The sequence below is a fragment of the Barbus barbus genome (assembly GCF_936440315.1).
Source record: "Barbus barbus genome assembly, chromosome: 36".
Taxonomy (NCBI): Eukaryota; Metazoa; Chordata; class Actinopteri; order Cypriniformes; family Cyprinidae; genus Barbus; species Barbus barbus.
The window spans coordinates 24,897,358-24,918,739 of record NC_136714.1 but is presented as its reverse complement, the minus strand read 5'-3'; the positions used below and the strand labels follow the sequence as shown (position 1 = coordinate 24,918,739).

At 37.2% G+C, this 21,382-nt stretch overlaps 1 protein-coding gene across 1 annotated transcript in view; it reads left to right on the top strand.

Annotated features, from left to right (window-relative positions):
* Positions 1-21,382, top strand: part of LOC306856129 (collagen alpha-1(V) chain-like) — a 104,829-nt gene that overhangs the window by 34,200 nt on the left and 49,247 nt on the right. Inside the window, exons 4-5 of the mRNA XM_079395160.1 lie at positions 74-236; positions 19,860-19,991. Coding sequence (XP_079251286.1) covers positions 74-236; positions 19,860-19,991 — 295 coding nt within the window. The remainder of the gene's footprint in view (positions 1-73; positions 237-19,859; positions 19,992-21,382) is intronic.

Genomic DNA, 21,382 nt, shown 5'->3' with positions numbered 1-21,382 from the left:
ATAGATGTGTAGATGGATAAATGGATAGAACCTCATTCATATGTGTGTGTGTGTGTGTGTGTGTTTGTGTCAGGTGGCACCGTGTGGCGATCAGTGTTCACAAACAGAGCATCACTCTGGTTTTGGACTGTAAGAAAAAGGTGACACGGACGCTATCCAGAAGCCCTCACCCCATCATCGACACCAAAGGCATCGTGGTCTTCGGGACGCGTATCCTGGATGAGGAGGTGTTTGAGGTAAGAAGCAGCTCTTTCCTACAGAATATTAGTCTAAAAGTTCTTCACGTCTTCTCAGTGCATCTCCTTAAAGGCTTCCTTATTGCTCTTTCATGGCCCAACAGTTTGATGTGAGCCGTTGCTGTCTTAGAGTTAGAATTGAGATACAGTAGAAGATCTCAGATCTCATTTGCACTGAGCTGTGTTTCTTTGGTCTTGTTGTCAGTGTGTTGTGAGTCTTTAGCGGACATGTGTCTGTGGTCTTCACTGAGTGATGAAATGTTTCCGCATCTCTCTGTGACTGTGTCCAGTGGAGATGTGAGAGAGGAACACGTGGGTGTTTGTTTAGCACCTAGTTGTGGTTATGTAGTGCTAATGTAAGATTGTAGGGTTACCCTGTGGCACAAGGGTTTATAGACTGTCATGTGTGCTTGTGTGTGTAATGTTCAGGTCGACCATAAATGTTTCAAATAAGTATACAGTACATGTGAAGTGTGGTTCTGCTTGTATTCGGTCAGACTGTATTGCTCAGAAAGATATATCATAGTACCCATGTTATTTATGCTGTCAGTGTGTCCCCCAAATAGACATAGAGATAGTAAAAAATGAGATGAGATTAAAAACTTTTTTTTTTTAAATTATATTTCAGTTCTTTTATGTTCGCTGGCAAAACTTTAGCATTTTCCTGAGAAATTTTGTTTGCATACAAGACATTTGTGTTTGAATTAATTGAGGTGGTGGGAGGAAAAAGGATATTTGTCTCATCTGCAAGTTTTTTTTTTTTTGAAAGAAACACAAAAAACTTTTCAGAGAATCCAAATTATTTGTGAATAAATGCTAAATTTCTTGAGTGAATGTAGTACTTTTGCCAGAAAATGCAAATTCTTGCAAGAGAATGCAAAGTTTTTTGGGGGGTATGTAATACTTTTGCGAGATAATGCAACATTTCTTTAGAGAATTGCAATACTTTTGCGAGAGAATGCAAATATTAAGCAAGAAAAAGCAAAGTTTCTTGAGAGAAATGCAATATTTTGTTAGAAAATGCAAACATTTTGTGCGAAAACGTGAAGTTCTTTGAGAGAAATGCAATACTTTTGCATCAAATGCAAATATTCTAGAATATTAGTTTTTGTGATAGATTAGTCAAAAGTAGTCAAAATGTTTTTGCACAATATTGGACAAAAATGCTAATTAATAGTGCAGTTCTGTATGCAGGAAGCAATTATTTTCAGAAACACATGCAAACCCAAAACATCTTAGAAAATTGAATTTGTTGCTGTTTGTTTAATCTCAGTGCGTCCTGATAGCAAAAGCTGACGGATTGTGGGATTGGAACGGTCGGTTAGTGGATGTGAGTCATTCAGAAGGACTGTAGGTAATGTTAGTGTTCATCCCGAGGGTTTTGACCGCAGACATGCGGTGTTCATGGAATGCTGATATGTCTTTAAGGTTTGGTCTACCTTTCTGTTTGAAGTTAAAGTGTTTGGAGAAAATGGAAAGAGCCGTGTGTTTTTTTCCACAGAGCGAGACACAGAGTCACCACAGAACCTTAAACAAACCCCTGCCGTATACACACAGCAAAATCATATTTCATTTCAGAGTCTGCATGTGTAATTCAATTCCCTTAAATGCTGACACATTTCACTAAGATAAACAGAAAGAGAGAATAGACGACAGACAGAGAAATAAGAGGGAATCTCAAAATCAGAGAGGAAATGTACAAAAAGCGTGCACTAGATGGTGTGTTGTTTGCACAAAGTTGACCTGTTGGGTTTATTTGGATTTAAGTGCTTAAATTTCCCAAGTTGTTTCTTTAAAATGATATAAAATAATGCATGTTCCAAAACTTTGTGCATGTTCCATTTTTTTTGCATCATAGTCACACTTTTTCTAACCATACTGTTTCTATTGGCTGAAATCGACAGCATGTATGCTTTATAGATAAGACAATCCCAGAATGTATTGGGATGAGCTCGGTGATTTCATCCAACATGGCAGATGAGACATTTTGACTATAAATAATATACTTCATTTGTGGGCTTTTATGAAAAATACTGATATACTGTAAATAGTTCTGTTTAGTTAATATGCACTCAATATTTGGTATGTATTCTTATACTTATTTTATGCTACTCTACCCTCATACTAAAATTATAAATGATGCCCTTTAATTCTAGCAGGGAGTTTTGCATAGGAAAGCACTGTTTGCTTTATTATAAGATGCAGATGTTCATCCTCAGAATCCTGCAGCATCTCACTGTTATCAGTTTTAGGTTTGTATCAGATGGAAAATATCTCACACACGGAGACAAAGGTGATGTTTTTGTGGAAAGTTCTGGTCAGAATGAGGAGTTTGAAGCTCATGTCTCTTGACATCATTGAGGGGGTTTCCACAGCACATGTACAGGTCAGCAGAAGTGTGTGTGTGTGTGTGTGTGAATCTCTCAAATCCTACAGATGTGTGGTTGAAATCAGCATGATTCACATGTCAGTCACTGCATTTGTCTGCTCGATCTGTATTATCATTCTGTCTCACCTGACTGAAAGAGAAAATGAGAGAGGAGAGAAGAAAGACATTTAAAGAAAGAAATGCTTAATGTTTAGAGTTTCACTTTTAAAGAAGCCAACAGCAGAGAGCTGACATAAAGACATGAAACTGCAATCACTATACATGTAACTTCTATAATGTTCTGCATTTCTGAGTGGAACAAAATACCGTGTAGAAGACTTGATAGTCAGGATTTAATTGGTTGAAATGTGTTAGGCTGTGATATGATTATATTATTTTTCCTATATACACCACTCTACAATTTTTTTTTTTTTTTAAGAAATGCTAATTTTATTCTTTAAGGATGCATTAAATTGATCAAAAGTGACAGTAAAGACATTATGTTGCAAAATATTTCTATTTAAAAATAAATGCTGTTATTCTAAACTTTCTTTTCATCAAAGAGCCCTGAAAAAATAGCATTTCCACAAAAATATTAAGCAGCACAACATTTCTTAACATTGATAATAATCAGAAATGTTTCTTGAGCAGTAAATCAGCATATTAGAATGATTTCTGAAGAATCATGTGACACTGAAGACTGGAGTAATGATGCTGAAAATTCAGCTTTGCATCATAGAAATAAATTATATCTTAAAATAGTTTGAAACAGAAAACAGTTATTTTAAATTGTAATAATATTTCACAATATTACTGATTTTACTGTATTTTTTTAATCAAATAAATGCTACCTTGATAGCATAAGAGACTTCTTTCAAAAATCAAACACAAATATTTGCATCCCCAAATAGTCAAGTAAAATATTTGTTTATTTTTCTTTAAAATGACTGTATTTGTTTAAATATTTTGCTTGGTGCTGCTTAAATTACAAATTGCAAATTTAAATACGCAGTGCTTATATGTAAATTGGGTGAATACATTTTCTCAGGTCGAATGAGGGAGAACATTAAAGATACATTGCACAGATGTTTTGGTTCAGTAGTTTCCCGGCATTCCAAATTCAACTTCATAATGGTTCCTAGTGAAAACACAGTCTGAATAATCTATCATTCAATGCTGCAGTTAAGGAAGCTGAACATAAAAGACCAAGAAACTTTTGCTGTAGGGCCAGAGACGGCATTATAATCAAACGGAGAAGTGAAAGTGGAGGTGAGTGATGGAGAAAAGGAGAAATGAAGGGGTGAATGCTGACTCAGGATTGGTGGACAAAAGGAACGCATGGAAAATGCAGTGGTAGACATGCCTGTTGCTTTTGGCAAAGATCTTAAAGGTCTCCAGACGCTGCCACTGTGGCGTGTGTGTGTGTTCACGTCATTGGATGGTTTGGTTTCTGTGGTTGGTTTTTTTGACTCTTGAGAATGGCCAGACGCTGTCTGGATTTGTGTGTGTGTGTGTGTGTGAACCCCGTCACACGTGTGAGCGTCTGCATGCGGCAATTGCGGTCCCAAGTTCGCCCAGATATTGAGTCGCTCTTGTGGAGCGTTTCATGCTGCTTTGTTAAAATCTTTGCGATCTCTCGCATGGATCTTGTGGGTCCATGTTCTAATGCGGATCACATGCGGCCTGATTCCTGTGTCTTGGGCTGATGAGGTCATAAGCAGCTGCGATGATGTAATTTTTAAACAAACCTAATAAGTACAAGACCTCAAGCTTTGAAACTGTGGTTCGACCGGATAGAGTGTGTTTGTGTGGGTGAATCTAACATGTCTAGGTCATATTTAACTCCAAAATCAGTAGACACTCAGCAGTTTTAACACTAGAAGTCCCAGAGAGCAGCCATTTGGCTTTTCTACCTATAAAACCCGCAGGACAGCCGATGGGCTGGAAGGCTTTAGGCTAATATCCTTAATTGGCTGTGAACAGTTGCTTTTGTTATGTAAACAATGTGGGGCCATGCTGAGCCACTTCAAGGAAACTGGTGTTTCACTTTGCCATCTTAGGGAGAAATCAACACACATGTTTTTTTTTTCCTTTGTTGCTGAGATTTATTGATAAAAACAGTACAAAATAAAATAAAAAAGAAACCAACCATTTGTACACATTTACAAATGATATTAAAAAGTGAGTGAGTACACGCCCCACTTTGTGGTGTTGTAAAGGGTGACAGTGTTTGGCTTCCTTTTGGTGGTATTATCAGTCTGAATCACGCTGTGCATGCTGCTAAGAATGTAGACGGTCTTCTTCCATTTGGGCGCATACGCCGTCAGCGTAGCAGCAGTGGTTGAAAACACCTAATAAATAAGATAAATTGTTATTTTCATAGCACTTTTACACACAATGACACACTTGGCGGTGTTGATTCTAAAAATTAGAAACACATAAACATAGAACCACAAAAGACCTGCAACATACCTGAGTGGTGAATTCATTGCGATCTGTGTGTCTAGCGGATTGAGGGATTTCCCGGCGAATCTTGTTGACTGTGCCGAGGATGGTGGTTTTCCGGCTAAGGAGTTTATGCGCAAGTGACAGCGATGTGAGACATGGTCAATCAAGTTCTCTGCTTTTAGCAGCCCTCCCTGCCCCCTTATCTTGAATTGTGTAATATAACACACACACGCGTATATGTAGCTATATATGTACGTGTATGTGCATATATTCCCATTCATATTTATATTTTTTAGCACACGAGGGTGACTAAGAGTATGATATTGTCCAGCCATGACTTCCTGTTCCACAGGATTATAAATATGAGGAACACAAAGGCCAAATTCCCTTAATCATCCATCACAAGGAGTAAAACCTAAGAATATAATTCTGATGTGCAGAATAAGAAATTAGTTAAAGCATTGAAAAATTCTTTCCAATCAACTAAAGATGTTAAAAATCTGCCTGGAAGAGGACACAGCTGTAAAATTGTAAAGATTAGTTGAGTCTTTGGGTCAGAAACCTAAAAACAACATTTAAACATCCCCTACATCACCTACATGTTCGGGAGGGTTTCAAGGAAAATTCTCCTCACTCATCCAAAAACAAACTCCAACAAATTCAGTTGTCAGACACGATTGGAACTTCAAATGGCACTGGCTTCTATGGTCAGAAGAAACTGAAAAAAGAGCTTTTTGGCAGCAAACCCACCAGATGAGTTTAGTACAAACCGGGATTAAAATATTACCACGGTTAAATATACAGGTGCATCTCAATAAATTAGAATGTTGTGAAAAAGTTCATTTTTTCTTGTAAGTTATTTCAAAAAGTTAAACTTTCATATGTTTTAGATTCATTGCATGTAAAGTAAAACATTTCAAAAGTTTTTTTTTTTGTTTTTTGTTTGATTATAGCTTACAGCTGATGAAAGTCAAAAATCAGTATCTCAAAATATTAGAATATTTACATTTGAGTTTCAAATAATGACCATCCCTACAGTATAAATTCTGGGTATCTCTTCGCTGAAACAACAATAATGGAGAAGACTGCTGACTTGGCTATGCCAATGTGAGACATGGTCAATGAAGTTCTCTGCTTTTAGCAGCCCTCCCTCCCCCACACATACAAACAAGCCACCAGCAACCATTCACACACACACCCCCAACCCCCCTGCAGATTGCTCAGGTAATGACCACATTTACACATGAATTGATGCTAATGATAGCCAAAAGACTAGCCAGTTAGCATCCACTTGGCTAAAGGAGGGGTAAAAAACTCTGGGATTTCTAGTGTTAAGGGCTATTAAGATATTTAACATTGTAAATTTTTTATGATAATTTAAAGAATTACACAAAAACGTATGCTAATCCAAAAAAATGTAAAGGATCCTACCATAAAAGTTATATTTTCTTGATGCATATGCAAACTAAATTCTAAGTAATAGTAATAGATATTATTACTATATATATATATATATTAGGGTTGTAACGGTATGAGATTTTCACGGTATGCTAATCGTCTCAGAAAATATCACGGTTTCACTGTATATATTAAACAATAATTCTTATCAGTAACAATGACTCTTAAAATAATAAGAATAAGTTATTTGAGTGAACAAATCCTTTATTGCAACAAACTTGCAATCATTTTAATGAAAGTAAGCCTCCCTTCTGAGGAAAAAAAAACAAAAACAAAAAAACAATTACAAAATAAAGTCATAAGCCTTATGTATATCTATATCACACTTTAACATTTTAATTAATGTTATCAAATGAAAATTTAACAACTTTTATTTTTGGCAAAGTGCTGCACAACAGAGGTATTCTAAGTTGAAACATGGACAAACATGATATTCCTTAAAAATTATGTTTAAATAAATTAATTATTATAAAGAACATTATTATTGTTATCAAACTCGTCATGCCCAGAGGAAGCCTCAGCATCCGAGCTCAGCCCTAAGAGGGCTTCCTGTTCCTGTGGGCTGTCCTGTCCTGTTTGTCTAGCCCCGGAGGGCTCCTTATACCCTGTAGCTGCCCCTTGCTCTACCATGGCCTCCGGAGCTCCCTGCACTGCCATGGCCCCCGGAGCTCCGAGTTCCGCCATGGCCTCCGATCTGTCTGTTCCACTCTGGAGAGCCCCATCCTGTAAGGCTGTCCATGTGTGCCCACCCCCCTCCCCAGTGGAACTGGTACGGTTATGTCAGTCCTCTGTCGTGTGTGTCTTGTGTTCCCGTCTCATGTTTCCATATTTGGATTGTTTCCTGTCCTTGTTTAGTGTGATTATCAGTTAATTCTTGTCCAGCTGTGTTTGTCTCATTATCTATGATTATATATATATATACATATATATACATATCGGTACACGTATTCGTACTGAACCGTTTCGGGTCTTTCGGTTCGGTACGCATGTGTACCGAACAAATATTTTATTTAATTTTATTTTTTCCAGGAAATTCAAATAATAAATGGCTTTTTGACAGTCTTTGATGTGGCATGATAGATCGCTGTATAAACGCCTCGGAGAACCGCTTCTGGGACGCATCAGAAACGTGCTGGTATAAAAACAAGCAAACTCGAGTGGCCGCGATCAGCTCCTGTTCCTGTGTGCCTGGGTATACTTCACTTTCACAGACGCGTCCGCGTAGCTTTCAAGGTATACTCGCCGCGGATGAGTGCGGAAGGACGAGCTCGACACATGCGCAGTACCACCAACTTGACTTGCACTCTTTCAACATTCACCTCGTGCATGCGCTGTTGGACACGCACCGTGATCATCTATTTAAAAATAAATATTAATAAAATTCAAGTTTGGGTTAAGTTGTTTGGCCTAATTGTAACCTTATTTTGTAAAAGGGCTCCCTATAGTTTTAAGCATAAGCTGAGGTAGATTTTTATCACTAAGAATATTTGAACTATAACTGAATGTATTTAAAGAAAGAGCAACTTGTTCAGTAAACCACTGTGTAAACCAACCAATTTTTTTTGTTAACAAATGTTTATTGATCTTTTCCGGGAACAGTAGCCCAAAACAAAAAGATGCTGTACAAATCCAGAATCCACCCCACCCCCCGGCAGACCCCCAAAATATAATAAAACAAATAAATAAGCAAAATAAAATAAAACAAACAACAATAATAAAAATAAATGAATATTAATAGATAAACCCAAATAACAAAATAACTTCCACAAAGATCCTAGAAAAGAAGAGACGACATCAAAAGCCGAACGCCACAAATCCACAGCCCCCACAATAGATCCATGCATACAAGAAGCGGAGAGTTCCATCGCGACAACGTCCAAAAGATACACAGTCCAGGTTTGCCCGTCCACTGCGCGAGGAGGACCCCAACAGCTGACCAGCAACTTTCCTGCTGCCGTGAGAGCAGCCAACAGCAAAGATCCCTGCCGGGCAGACAAGGCGAAGCCCCACAAGTCAAACACATCCCAGCACCCAACAAACATGATAGGTCCCGTGAGAGCCGAGTCCAAAAAGGCGAGAGAGAGGGGGGCACTCCTAAAAAAAATAAAAATAAAATAAAAAAACAGAGATTAGATGACAGATTTGTACAAAAATGTCTCACTGGAGTCAAGCAAACCCCACGCAGCAACCTCCAATGAATGAATCACCCGGCGACCAGGGCCCCTAGAAGACAATTCAAACATATCCCATACCTGATCGCAAAACAAAACATGCACATCCTCACCAAGATTCAAGAGATAGGTTGATAAAACAGAGAAAAAAGTAGGGTCAGGAGTACAAGGGGCATAAACTGAAAGAAATACAATATTCCTATTCTCCACTATTGTTTTTATATGTTATTCTACCGTCTGTATCACAAACTTTCTCTGAAATAGTAATATTTAAAGTCCTACGCACCAATATTAGGACACCCTTGGTTTTAGTATCCGAAGATGAGTGAGATACCACTTCATAAAACTTAATATTACACCTGCGTATATCCTCCTCTTTCAAATGGGATTCTTGAACTATATCAATCTTTCGTCTTCGCAAAAAATCCAGAAAACCTGTACGTGTGTGAGGGCCATTTAGGCCATTAATATTACAACAATATTAGGTCAGTCATAGGTATCAAACAGAATTACTGCATAATAAGACAAAATACAAGTTTGAGAATAAAACCAGTTGATTCTACCATTAAACCGTCCCCCACCCTCCCCGTTACCATTCAAAAAAACACAAACACATTCCCCTTAACTATGGCAGATCAAACCAAGAACAAACCTTGATCTGCCAGCACCCCTTAATATGATCCGTGGCGTCAACAAAAACCTGCACATTACTGTAGCACCAACATTTGGCCCCATATTGACTAGGTAGTATTTCTATTAAAAAAAAAAAAAACAGAGAAGAGAGATAAAGAATACAACTAAAACAAATAAAATATCATAATCAGTAAGCGATACTTTATGCACAATGAACTATTAATTAAGAAGTGAACATTAAAAGACACAGTCATTGCATTTTAGGTTCACTTTGATTGAGAATGACCTTCAGCGTTGCAGGATAAAGGAGAAAATTCTGGATGCCAGCGTCTCCTTCCTAATTGTCGTAAATACACTTATTTTTGTGGTGACCGGAGAAAAATCTGGAACGAAAGACAGCGTTGCTCCGTCGTAAGTTTTCACCGGGGCATGAAGTCTGGTGGCCCGCAGAATGAGCTCCCTGTCCATGTACCGCAGCAGATGATCTGAGGAGAGCCTTGTGTACACGCGATGTGCTCGCTCCACTTCAATCTCTTTGCCAGCCAGAGACGGGAGCCATGTCGGTAGCAATCTTTTCAAAAACCCATAGGGTCGTCCTTTTCGGAACCTTCAGGCAATCCGACCAGATGCAGATTGCTGAGCCTATTGTGATCCTGTAAGTCCACAACCTGCTGCTTGAGCGCGGCTACTCGTCTATCGTGATCTGCAACGACTTTCTTTTGTTCTCTCATCTCCCCTGTAAGAAGATCCAGTTTAGAGCATAGCGACTGAACAACTGACGTGTGAGAAGCGAACTCGTTCTGCATTGCCGTCAACTCGGTTCTTAGAATGTCCTCAAAGTGTGGAACAGTGTTCGCCATCTTGTCCATCATATCGCTTGCGGTCGGTGACTTGGATTTCTTCTTAATCTGAGAAGCCGACGGAGAAAACTCCTGTTGTTTCCGATTGTATGCCATCAGGGAAAGTATTATTAATGAAAAAAATCAGCAAAAAGGGGCCAAATGTATGGAGCTCTATTCAAGTGCGACTAGGTTCATGACCCCGTCACGTGACTCCTCTAAACCACTGTTTAAAAAAAAAAAAAGTTTAGTTTTTCCCCCTGCTGTACCGAAATCATACCAAACCGTAACATTAAAACCGAAGTACGTACCGAACCATCATATTTGTGTACCGTTACACCCCTAATATATATATATATATACACACAGTGTGTGTGTATAGATATAGAGTATAATGTGGATCATTATAATATTAATATTATTAATATATTATTTAATATTTTTATATTTATTATTATTTTTGCATAATTATATATACTGTATATAATTCATTATATTATACATTTTATTGTTTAATAATTATTTATTATTTAACCATATAATATCAGTAATAATAGAATATATAAAATATATATGTATAAGTATACTGTATGTATGTTAATTATATTATAAATTGTAATCCTAATAGTTTATATTTATTATATGATATATTTGCCATTTTATATATATTTTAATTATGATCAAATAGATATATAGTAGGGATGCCACAATTCTCAATATAATATTGAACCGTTCGGTACGACATCCACGGTTCAATACGCGCTTGTGAATTTCGGTTTTACGTTTAAATAATTTATGTGCGTTTTATTTCTCTCCGAATTGACTGTTTGTGTGTGCCTGTAAGTCTACGAGCTGAGATGAGGAAACTCCTTCCCGCGAGTGAATATTCAATCATATGCTCTAAAGTTAGGGGGCGCTTAACCATCATTCCACACTTTAACATGGCGAGCGGCGGTGAAGTGAGGCAACAGTACGAGGAAGCGCCGGCGTCTTTCAAATCCGCGATGTGGAGACATTTCGGTTTTGCCGTTGAGTATAATCAAAGACTATAGAATACCTAAGACATGTCACTCGTATTGTTTTAAATGGGGAAAAATGGCCGCTCAATCGCAGGAAGCCCCGCCTTCTGAATGAAAGAATCAATCGTTAATCAGTAAAGTCAGCGCGTCACTGCCGTTAGAAGTCCCGGTTGCAAGTCAGCGCTCTGAGACTCGCGCTCAGGACTGCGCATGCGCACTGGCTGATCTAGCCTGAGAAATAAGCTTTTTATAACGCTATTTGAGCAAAAGAAACAACAAATTTATGTGTTCCCCAGTTTGTACATGGGCTACCAGCAGCTCTAAGATTTCAGTGTTAATTTTTTATTTATTATACAATACACTAGGAACTAGTGTAGGCTACTGTTCTTTGCTTTTAAGTAAAATAAAGGAGCATTGCAATAAATCGTTTTTATTTTTTTCTCCTTAACCTCTTACTGTTCCTATTGCCTAAGCATAGAATAACAAAAAAAACACTTATGTGTCAAGCCATCAGAACCGAACCGAAAACCGTGTTAAAAAACCGAGGTATGTATTGAACCGTAGGCTAACTGTATTGTTGCATCCCTAATATATAGTAAGATAAATAATATAATAATTTAAATAATTAATTAATTATATGCATGGGATTTTGGGCTGCAATATGAGTCAGACGTGTTTTCATGAGATTAATTCAATGCGTGTGTACAGTACGTGCATGTGTGTGTGTGTGAACATGTCGCATGTGTGTCGAAATGAAATATGGCAGAACAGAACGAGGAATCGAGATGTTTTCAAGTACTGAAGGGAATGTGTTGTACTCTGGGCTCCCTACCAGAAGAAGTCTGGGATCGTTCCTCCATTTTTGTTCATTTGCAGCAGCGCCGTCTATCGCCCCCTTCTGTTGACTGCATGTGATGCTAAAAGTTGTGTTATTTTGAAACATTTGAAACGTGTGTGTGTGTGTGCATACAATGTTTTGGCTGCACACGTCATCACAGGCAGCTGTTGAAACAGTTAGTTCGGACTCCAGAGAGAGATGTGGGGAACTTTTGGCGAAAAAGACGCTCTGCAGTGTCTATTATTCTCTCTCTCCCTCTCTCTGTCCCAGATTAATGTGATAAATTTCTCTCAGAATAGATCTGTCGTCTCTGTACACCTCTGTTTCTGCTTTCCTCTTGCCTGTTCTGCTGTGCTTCTCCTCATACGCTATGCAAACAGAAATATTGTATGTTCAAATCTGGAGTAATGTGGAAAGTCCAAGGGATCGTTTTACAGATTTATTCCGGTTGAAAATATTAATATTTGCAGATGACAGAGAAATAAGTATTAGAGAAGACGGCCGGTTCAGTTTGTACTATTGTTAGATTATGAGCAGAGGAGGATGAGGGTGATTAATCATAGCTTCAAGGGATTTATAAAGGACTATATATTGTCTAGAACTGCCAAAAGTTTTATTTTAAGGTTAGGGCTCATCTGAATGTGTTTGATAGTGGTGAAATAATAATTGAAAGCTTACTTGTCAACAGATGTTTGCTTCGAATAAGAGCTTGTGCTAAAATTACCACTCTGTGATTATATTTAGTTTGCATTAAGAACAGTAGATTTGTCTGTGTGTGTGTGTGTTTGGCCGGTTTGAAAGGTTTGAAGTGTGTGTGGATTTAGCAGACTCTGGATTTTGGATCTGAATTTGGTGTCAAGTCCAAACACATGTTTACACTGGCATACAATCCAGAGCAACAGTCAGCAAGAAATGACTGCAGTCATTGTTCCTACAGTAAAGCTTTAGGAAAATGTCACGAGTGACAAAGAGAACAAAACAGGAAATTAATCCTGGAAAGACACTGATGCTGTGTCTTCATGAAGTGTTTTCAAAGAAGCCTCTTATGTTTTCCAGGGCTGCATTTACTTGATAAAAAAACAGTAAAAACAGGAATTTTGAGAAATGTTATTCCAATTTCAAATAGCTATTTTGTATTTAAATATATTGTAATTTATTCCTGTGATGCAAAACTGAATTTGTTTTAGCATCATTACTTCAGTCTTCAGTGTCACATGATCCTTCAGAAATCATTCTAATATGCTGATTTGTTGCTCAAGAAACATTCACAATGTTGAAAACAGTTGTGCTGCTTCATATTTTTGTTGTCAGGATTATATGATGAATAGAATTTCAAATGAACAGCATTTATGTGTAGGGCTGGGTATCGTTCAAAAATGTTCGATACCGATACCGATACCTTGAGTTCGATACCGGTTCCTGAACGATACTTTTTTCGATACCAATTTTATGAAAACAGTTTTAACAAGATTACATTATCTCAAAAAACTTTGGTTTTATTTTTTTCAGCTTGTTGACATGTATACAGACTCAAAGACTCATCTCCTGAGCCACTGCACAAAGGAACAAAATATAGCCAACACAATAAATCAGTACAAATAAAGCTCAAATAGTTTTCAGTTTACACTAGTGCGTGCTCGTTTTAAAACGCATAGCTCAGACAGAATCATCATTTCTATTCATTTATTCTAGGTTGTTAAAGACTTCAAGAAATTTAAAATCTTTATCCACTTTCAGAAGTGGATGTTTTATTTTCTTTCACAATATGTTTTATTGTTATTAAATTCTATGTTGTAGTATGCCTAATTATTTGAATGCATAAAAACTACTTAGTTTATTCAAATTTATTCTTAAAACAGCCTTATGAAATATTTTATTTTTCCTCAGAAATTCTGTGTTCTGTATCTGGTTTTCAAATGAAGGCATAAAACATTAATTTCATTTTTCCTTTAAATTATTGAAAATAAAACTTTATTTATTTATTTTGGCAAACAAAATTTTACTATTAAAATTAAAACATGGAAGAAATGTTGTGTGATCATTAATTAAAAAATAAGAGTTTTAATAATTTTAATAGTAGCCTAGTAGTAGCAGTATGTACACTCTGCTGAACAATATTAATTTATTTTTGCCGCAGTGTCTTCCAAGTTAAACCAACTTTTATTTTGACGGGTTTCCGGGAATACCTTTACAGTTCTGTGTGTATATGATATGACGCAAGTTTTACTCGAATCAAACGGTAAAATGCTGATGAAGTGACTCTCAGAGCAGTTCTGGAGATGTTGTTCATGTGTTTATGTCCTCGTTTAGTGAGACGGCAGACGCTGAAATGTCACGCGAGCTTCAGTCTGTGTCAAGTAAGCGAAACTGCGCGATATAGAGAGCAGACTGCTCCGTACGCTTTCTAATCGCTCTCGCGGATGTCAAACACTGATCTATCAGCGCCGCGCCGCTTCTAGTCAAACACACCTAGTGCTGCAGGCTTATTGGCTCACTGACGTTAATGATATTAACCCCTTAGGTATCGAAATTTGGTACCGAACGACAAGACGTTTTTCGATATTCGGTGGTATCAAGGCAATTCGGTCGGTGCCTAAAAAGTATCGAACTCGAAACCCAGCCCTATTTATGAGAAATAGAAACTTCATGTCACGAGTCCGGGCTGCAGTTCTTCCTTTCTCTCACCATCTCCCATCCTCCCGGACTCCATTCCCCTAACTCCACACACCTGCCGCATATCATTCACCTGACACTCATTATTACACCCTCAGCTGTTCCCCATTGCCACAGACTATATATTCTCCTCTCTCTCACCACTTTGCCTGGGTGAATTAATTGTAATTTATTGTATAAGTCTTAGTCACTGTTGAAACTCTGGGGATACATGCACTGTGTTGCCGTTGATGTATCCCGTTTCTAATCTGTTTTGTTTTGCCTTGTTGGCTTTTTGTTTCGTTTATTAAAGAGAGCCTTACCTGCATTTGGACCCAGACCTCGTCTTTTCCACGGCGCTCTCTAAGGCTACGTCCACACGAAGACGGGTTTCTCCGTATCCAATATTTTTTTTTGCCTCAAATTCTGTAAACATGGAGTCGTCTCAGGAAATATCTGCGTCCACACGGAATCACTTAAAACGACTGAAAACGATGTAGTACACATGCCAGACCAATATGTGGCGCTGTAATTCTGCCACAGAGATACACAAAAAAACAGAGAAGAAGACTTGGACCATGTGCGTAAACCTGAATATAAACTAACACACAAAGCAGAAGATTTTGCTTTAATAAAACTAATGAGCTCAGTAGGTTCTGCAGCACGAACACAGGCACGTAGTCTGACATTGTTGTTGTTGTTGTCGCTGTTATGTGACGTAGCGGTGTCTGATTAGGGGCGAGACGTGGTCTGATGACGTCATCGTTTCAGAAAATATACGGATTCGCCGTCCACACGAAAACATGAAACCGGCGTTTTCAAATTTATCCACCCTGGGACCCGGTTTCAAAAATGATCGGTTTCACTCTTCGAAAACGTCAGTTTCGTGTGGACGAAACGCCTATACGGTAAAAAATGTATGCGTATACAGAGAAACCCGTCTTCGTGTGGACGGGGCCTAAGTGTTCTGTGACACTTTATGTCATTATGTCTTTACTGTCACTTTTGATCAGTTTAATGCATCCTTGCTGAATAAAAGTAATTTCTTCAGTTAAAAAAAGAGGCCAAACTTTTGAACAGTAGTGCACAACAACGGCATGCTAATTTCATTTTACATGCATTTTTGAATTTAAGCCATAATTGAATCATCTCATTTGCATGCAAATGTGCATTTACATGCAAAGTACATGCCTAATCACTAAAAATGAATGATTTAATGAAAAAGATTTAGCATCTGGGACTTAAATTCAGATGTGATTTTTTTCTGATACACAGTGCAAATTTAATGCTCCATGTTGCATTTGTTTATTAAAAATAATTGTCTCCTGGATTTCCCATGTTACTTTATATGGCTACTAAAGTAAAGTAAAGTAAAGTAAAGTCGTGACGTATTGTCAAGTATGGTGACCCATACTCGAAATTGGTGCTCTGCCTTTAACCCATCCAAGTGCACACACACAGCAGTGAGTAGTGAACAAATGCACACACACACACACACCGTGAACACACACCCGGAGCAGTGGGCAGCCATGCTGCGGCGCCCGGGGAGCAGTTGGGGGTTCGGTGCCTTGCTCAAGGGCACCTCAGTCGTGGTATTGAGGGTGGAGAGAGCGCTGGACATTCACTCCCCCCACCTACAATCCCTGCCGGCCGGGGACTCGAACTCGCAACCTTTCGATTACGAGTCCGAATTTCTAACCATTAGGCCACGACTTCCCCTTATTACTAATGTTAATTGTCATAAAAGAAAGTTCAAAAGAACAGCATTTATAACATTATAAATGTCGTTATTTTGTCTTTTTTTGCTGAACATATTTTGCTTGAACAAGTCGTGGCCTAATGGTTAGAGAGTCGGACTCGTAATCCAAAGGTTGTGGGTTCGAGTCTCGGGCCGGCAGGGATTGTAGGTGGGGGGAGTGAATGTCCAGCGCTCTCTCCACCCTCAATACCACGACTGAGGTGCCCTTGAGCAAGGCACCGAACCCCCAACTGCTCCCCGGGCGCTGCAGCATAAATAGATGCCCACTGCTCCGGGTGTGTGTTCACGGTGTGTGTGTTCACTGCTGCACGTTGGATGGGTTAAATGCAGAGCACGAATTCCGAGTATGGGTCACCATACTTGGCAGTATGTCACCTCACTTCACTTCACTTAAAGCAAAACTTAAAGCATGTTACCCTGCACCAAAGTTTCCCTGAGAAAAAAAGTACCCATAATTCTGTTATGCAATGCGTCCTCTGGAGCTCTGTGTTCAGCTGTTTGCTCGACTCCAGAAGCATTTTGTTTTGCAGTATCTCCTGTGGCTCTTGTGTTTGCTGTGCTGATTCTGTCTGGTCGCTCTCACAGCCAAATCTCCACACAGCCTGGAGATCCTTCTGCACGGCTGTCTCTCTATCTCTCTCTTGTTTTCCCATGATGATTTAAATCTCCTTCATTAGATAATGTGTGTGTGTGTGTGTGCGCGCGCTAGTCTCTTCATGTTTGACTCTAAACTTCATCTTCAGGAGTTCACACTCTGCCCACATTTTCTCCGCCTGCTTGTACAAGTTTTGTCAGATCGCTGTGGGAAAAATGTGTAGTAGTGCGTGTATAACAAGCACGAATCACAGATTAGACTGATATATGAATCTGACTGGTATAATAAATGAGTGCAGCATTCCCTGCACATTTACAAACGGAATGAAAAAATGCTATTTTTAAAGTGATGATGCAATGTCAGCTTTTGAATAAATTATGCATTCTTCATTCAGCTGCACACACACACGACGAGTGGAAAAACTCAAAATGAACTAAAAATATCACTTCAATTAAATATCACTGAATATAACAAAAACAATTGCTGTTATAAACACTCTAATAACAATAATTAACAATGAACACGTCAGTGCATCATGGGAAAGTGGCTGATGCTGCAATATTTTCATGTTTTTTTTTATTATTTTAATAAAATAACATTTATTATAATTAAGCCTATTTTTTAATGTGTGTGTGTGTGTGTATACTGTGTATATATTTATAGAAATATAAAAAAAGTAGACTTATGTAATTAATAATCCATTTAATTTTTATATTTACATTGATATTTTAGATTTATATATTACTTATTGTATTTATTTATATATTATATAATATTGATATTATTACTTGTGACTTTGTCAGGCTTTTTGACTGATTCGTAGGAGTCATTTGTTCAAGAATCAGATTACACTAGTCATAATGTTTTATTTTATTAAATTAATAATTATTGTAATAATAATAATAAAGCGTTTTTGTTAATGTTTATCCTCAACTACATGTTGTCATATAAGCATAGAGTTTGATTCAAACTGATTCATTCTGAGTTTGTGAATCTTTTTGAGTGATTCATGAGTCATTTGTTCGTGAATCAGATTACACTACACATAATTGAAAGGATTATGTGTGTGTAGCTGATGCCGCAATATTTTAGTATTTCATTAGGATAACATTTATCAAATTAAAAATAATAAAGTTTTTTTTAAAGTGAATAAAGCTGTTTATGTTTAACTTCAACTACATGCCATGTAAACATCCAATCTGATTCGAGCCAGTGATTATAAGATTATACTGGTCATAACCGAAAGGATTGTGTGTGTTTTTGTGCATGTGGAAATGAGAGAGAAATGCTCACAAATGATAGTAACTATGGACAAGTGGATTATTGTTTTGCTGTGAGCACAGTAAAACACAAAATTACCTTTTCAGATGGTAAGGGAATGCTTCTGTCTCGTAGTGTGTGTGTGTGTGTGTGTGTGTGTGTGTGTGTGTGTGTGTGTGTGTGTGTGTGTGTGTGTGTGTGTGTGTGTGTGTGTGTGTGTGTGTGTAAGTGTAAGTGTACAGGTGCTGGTCATTGTGCCCTAATTCAATTGGACAGTTTTGGCGTTCACTCAGGTTCTGGCTCAACTCTCTCCTCCCAGAATGTGACCCACTTTCACTGTGTGTGTGTGTATGTGTGTGTGTTTCCTGTCCTATTGCAACAGGTGTTTCATCCCTTTTCCATACTGTATTCATTATTTTTCCAAAAACCATGGTTATTGAATGAAAGGATACAGCTGTTTCTCTCCTGTTTCTATGTGTGTTTTGAATTTTGGATGAATTTGACATAATGCTGTTTTGACTTCCTGATTCATATGAAGAATATTATTGTAGATGTTTCTTCATGCATTAGTATACAATTCAATGTTAGGTTTGGCAAACCAAGAACAGTTCTTATTCTGTTTTTCTGTTAATGGTTCTTGGACGTCTGCATTCTTCCAAACACTTACGAATCAGTCTGAGCAGTTAGTGAAGTAATCTGGCTCACTCACTCAACCGCTATATAAAAGGAGAACGACTAATTAGTGAACCTCATTCCTGCTGACTCTGTGCTGCATAAACATTTTTTTTTTTTTTGAATGATGTTTAATTTTTCAGATTATGTTTTTTTTTTTTTAGATTGGTTCACATGAAATCTGAAAGATCTCATCATTTGGCAACATAATGAGAACAGAACATTTTATGAATAATATGTACATAATTAACTGTATTTAAATTTATATTTTAATGAATTATAATCAATTAACATTATTTTATAAATATATTTACATATAATTAATTAATTAATTAATATATATATATATATATGTGTGTGTGTGTGTGTGGAAAATGTTAGTACATTTAAAAATATAACGACCTTATAATTAATATTAATGAATTGTATTAAATTGCAATAAAAATGTATTTTATATTATTCATTATATATAATTGTAATAATATGTAATTGTATTATTACTAAAATTATTGTACATTATTATGCACATTATACATTATTATACATAAATGTTTGGAATTATATAAATTATTTTTATCTAGCTTTTTTTGATACCTTAGCTCTAGCTGGGTCTTTTAAACATTAGTAAATCAAGCTACTTAGTAAATGTGAGCCTTGTATGCTTTATAAGATATAACTGTTTATTAAAAGTGCATTGAATGGACTGTACTCCCTTCCCTCACAGCCTCATTTTCATTTGCATCAAATGAAATATGGCATCCACTTCCTGTCTTATAGGGAGTAGAAATGTTGCTTTCTCTGGTCTTATTTGTCTCTTACATGGCCTGCATCAAGTACAAAGATATGCCAATCCTCCATATTTGTTTTGTGCTATTTTCAGAAGTTCTAACAGATGATTTCATTGTTTCCAGGGTGACATCCAGCAGCTGATGATTGTTTCGGACCATCGCGCTGCATTTGACTACTGTGAGCACTACAGCCCCGACTGTGAGGTTCCTGCACCTGAACAGCCCCAGAACCAAGACCCAAACACTGATGAATATGTAAGTTCATATACTGTACTTCCTCCAACATTCATTTCCTTTAGAGCTGGAAGAGCATTGAGGACATGCCAGAACCCTCTGAACAACACCATACCAAAACAGACAGCAGAGATTCGCCTCTATTGAACTCAAGAACATCTTATCGAGTGTTGGGGCACCCCAAAGCTCTTTTAAATCTTAAATCAAAAATAAAATCATCACATCAGCCAAGCACTTAACAATGATCCCTAGCCTTGGCGGTTTTAGTAACAGATACGTTTTAATGGTGAACCGTTATTATTTTAAATGGTAAATGATTTAGTGCAAGTGCTGCTCATATTTTCTTCCATGAGTGTAGAATCTGGTTTTGGTGTTACAGTTGGCATATCTGACAGCACAAAGCGCTCGCTTTTTGACTATTTATTCAGCTTTCATTCAGTCTTTGGAATGAGAGACAAATTAAAATGGAGTAATAATACCTGCCCACACTTGTGTGTGTGTGTGTGTTTCAGGCGTATTAATTCTTTATGGCTCTTTCCATCTCATCGGAAAAGACCCAGCTGCAGGCAGTCTGTTTAGAATTTATTTTTCCAACCAAATGTATGACCTCATCAGCCAGAGAAACGAAAGAGAGAGAGATAGAGGGAGGAGATGAGAGCTCTGAAGCAGGTCTCAGCCTGTAGAACGTCTGGGATCAGCATTGCTGACATACTGTATTAAAAATTAAATGTTATAGTCATATCAAGTACCAGAAGCGAAAAATCACATTTCACATTTATGTGACAAATTAAACTTTCAGATTTGGCCAGTAGTGCTTTTCTAGTGGATTCGATGCTTAAATCACACAGATGTATTTTACTATATTTCATTCCATTTAATTAGGGCTGGATTAACAAATGTGCATTCAATGGACTGCATTTGGAAATAAAGTTTTTCCAAATCGAATCTTGCATTTATATTTAAAATGTAAAAAACAAATAAGTTCATTAATAAAAACACATCATTTTCATATTCATGTCTTTCTGTTAGACATATGAGAAGAGAAAAATCACATTTCACATTTATGTGACAAGATGAGATTTCAAAATTTGCCATTAATGCCTTTCTAGTGGATTTAATGCTTAAATTACATAGATATATATTACTATATTTAATTCCAGTTAATTCAGGCTGGGTTAATGAATGTGTAAAGAAAGGTAATTATTTTGTCACTAAATTAAGTCTTTCTTGTAGAAATATTATATGTTTGAGTAAAATGAGTATAACAACATAAAGATGAGCAGATATGGACTAAAAACCATAAAAAATGTTTTGTTCATATTAAAAAAATTGAGTGTTCATATTCGGTCTCTGTCCATCTGGATTCACTCAGATGCTAATATCCTCTGAGCGCTATGGAGAAAGGAAGAGAA